The 1,983-nt window shown below is 48.8% G+C and overlaps 1 protein-coding gene across 1 annotated transcript in view; it reads right to left on the bottom strand.

Annotated features, from left to right (window-relative positions):
* Positions 1-362: 362 nt before the first annotated feature.
* Ccm2l (CCM2 like scaffold protein) overlaps positions 363-1,983 on the bottom strand; it is a 16,383-nt gene continuing 14,762 nt past the window's right edge. The window contains exon 10 of the mRNA XM_029536572.1: positions 363-1,266. Coding sequence (XP_029392432.1) covers positions 874-1,266 — 393 coding nt within the window. The 3' untranslated portion in view covers positions 363-873. The remainder of the gene's footprint in view (positions 1,267-1,983) is intronic.

The following is a 1,983-nucleotide window of genomic DNA, read 5'->3' as shown; positions in this document are numbered from 1 at the left end:
TGGAGGGTTAGCAAGGTTTTGCAGACACATTTGATCTCTTCTAGGGTCTTTGGCCTCTTCTCAAAGCTCACTGTCCTCACTGAGGCTGTGCCAAGGGGCTGGCCTCATCTTGACCTCCATAGCTTCCGGCTCTACCTGCACAACACTTTGACTAGCCCCAGGCTGTCTGTCTGCAGAGTCCTTCGTGTGTTTTGTTTGGGGCTTGGACATAGAGCCAGACTATAAGACCACTGTGAAGGTCAGTCCTACTTCTTCTCAAGCTGTAAACTCCTCTAGTCTTTATAACATTTCATTCCACACACTGCTTCAGGAACAACAGGTACATTGAGTCAGAAACATTCCAAGCAGAGAGATACAGCATTTATTGAGCACCTACAGCATGCTAGTCCCAACACTACGGTCTTGCCCTCTATTCACCCCAATGACCACCTGTGATATGGGTGGAGCTGAAATTATCGTAGAGATGTGGAAATGGGCATCGATATCTAAGAAACCTGGCGTTCCCTCATATCCATTCCTTAAAAACAAACAAACAAACAAACAAACCCTCCGAAGTCTCTTAGATTCTCAGCCTATAAAATTGAAGAGAGATCTCTAGGTTCTGGAAATGTTTCTGGTTTGGGGTTGGGCAGGTTTGCAGAAAGTGGGGTGTGAATTGGAAATCTTTTCTGTCGGCCAGTAGGTGGAGCGATTCTTTTTCTTGAAGAACACTCTAGAGTCTGACTCTCCCGCCCCCTGCAGGATTTTCTCGGTATTGCAGGGCTGAATCCCTGGGAACCCATTTGCAGGGAAAAAAGCCCAGATGGCACAGATGGGAACCCAGGAGTCCAGGCACACTGGGGATGGTGTCCTATGGGCAAGTGTGCCGTAGAGCTACAGGTAGTTATCTTCAACTTGGTCGCCCCCGCTAGGGGAGACATCTTCATAGACGTCGTCGTCGTCGTCGGGGGCCAGCGCCTCTATGTCATGCGTGATGTCGGTCAGCAGCTGGTGGAAGGTCTGCACCTCAGGCCTCTGGGTCGCCCCATCGTAACTGCGCACAGCAGAGGCAGACGTGGAGCTCATGCTGCGCTTGATGCGGCCGAAGCTGTCGGTGAGGATTCCGCCCTCGCGGATACCCATACTCTCTAGGAAGCCCTCGAAGTAGCCTATGTCCTGATCTGGGATGAAGGGCCGCATCCCTAGAGGACACAGGGCAAGGTGACTCCAGCATCCAGCCAGCCTGCTGCGGAGTGTGGTTTCTGGAAGTCTGAGTTCAAATCCCATCTCTGCTGGGGTGGCTTTACCCAGGATTTTTTTTTTTTTAAGATTTATTTATTTATTATATGTAAGTACACTGCAGCTGTCTTCAGACACCCCAGAAGAGGGCATCAGATCTCATTATGGATGGTTGTGAGCCACCATGTAGTTGCTGGGATTTGAACTCAGGACCTTCGGAAGAGCAGTCCGTGCTCTTAACTGTTGAGCCACCTCTCCAGCCCTATCCAAGATCTTTACCTCTCAAAACAGCAGATGACACAAGACTCCCCACGTGTATGCTAGCTTAGTATATTCTTAGGGATATACTCCCATTTGTCGGCTCTACAACCTTGGTTAACTACTCAAACCTCACTTTCCTCACATGTACAACAGGTCTTTGTACCTGATTTGATGCATGTGTACTAAGTCACTTCCCACGCTGAGCCCCATAAACATTGGATTTACTCGAGTCCCTTTCTGGATCTTTAACATTCTTACTTTACTTTGCTATTCTGAGTCTCAGTCTCTTTGCATGCAAATGGGGACGAGATAGCAACATTTACTTCTCAGGAGTGGGGAGAGTCTATGAGATCATGCTTGGCTCATGACAATTGCCAGACACATACATGCTCCTGTGCTGTGAGTAGTATTCCTATGGTGCTTAGCAACCCTCTTCACTAGCTGTGTGACTCCAGACAAGTTGCTTTGCTGAGGCTGAGATAGGCTGTGTGTGTGTGTGTGTGT

Source organism: Mus pahari, chromosome 3, assembly GCF_900095145.1.
Source record: "Mus pahari chromosome 3, PAHARI_EIJ_v1.1, whole genome shotgun sequence".
NCBI classification, from domain to species: domain Eukaryota; kingdom Metazoa; phylum Chordata; class Mammalia; order Rodentia; family Muridae; genus Mus; species Mus pahari.
This window is presented reverse-complemented; position numbering and strand designations above follow the sequence as displayed.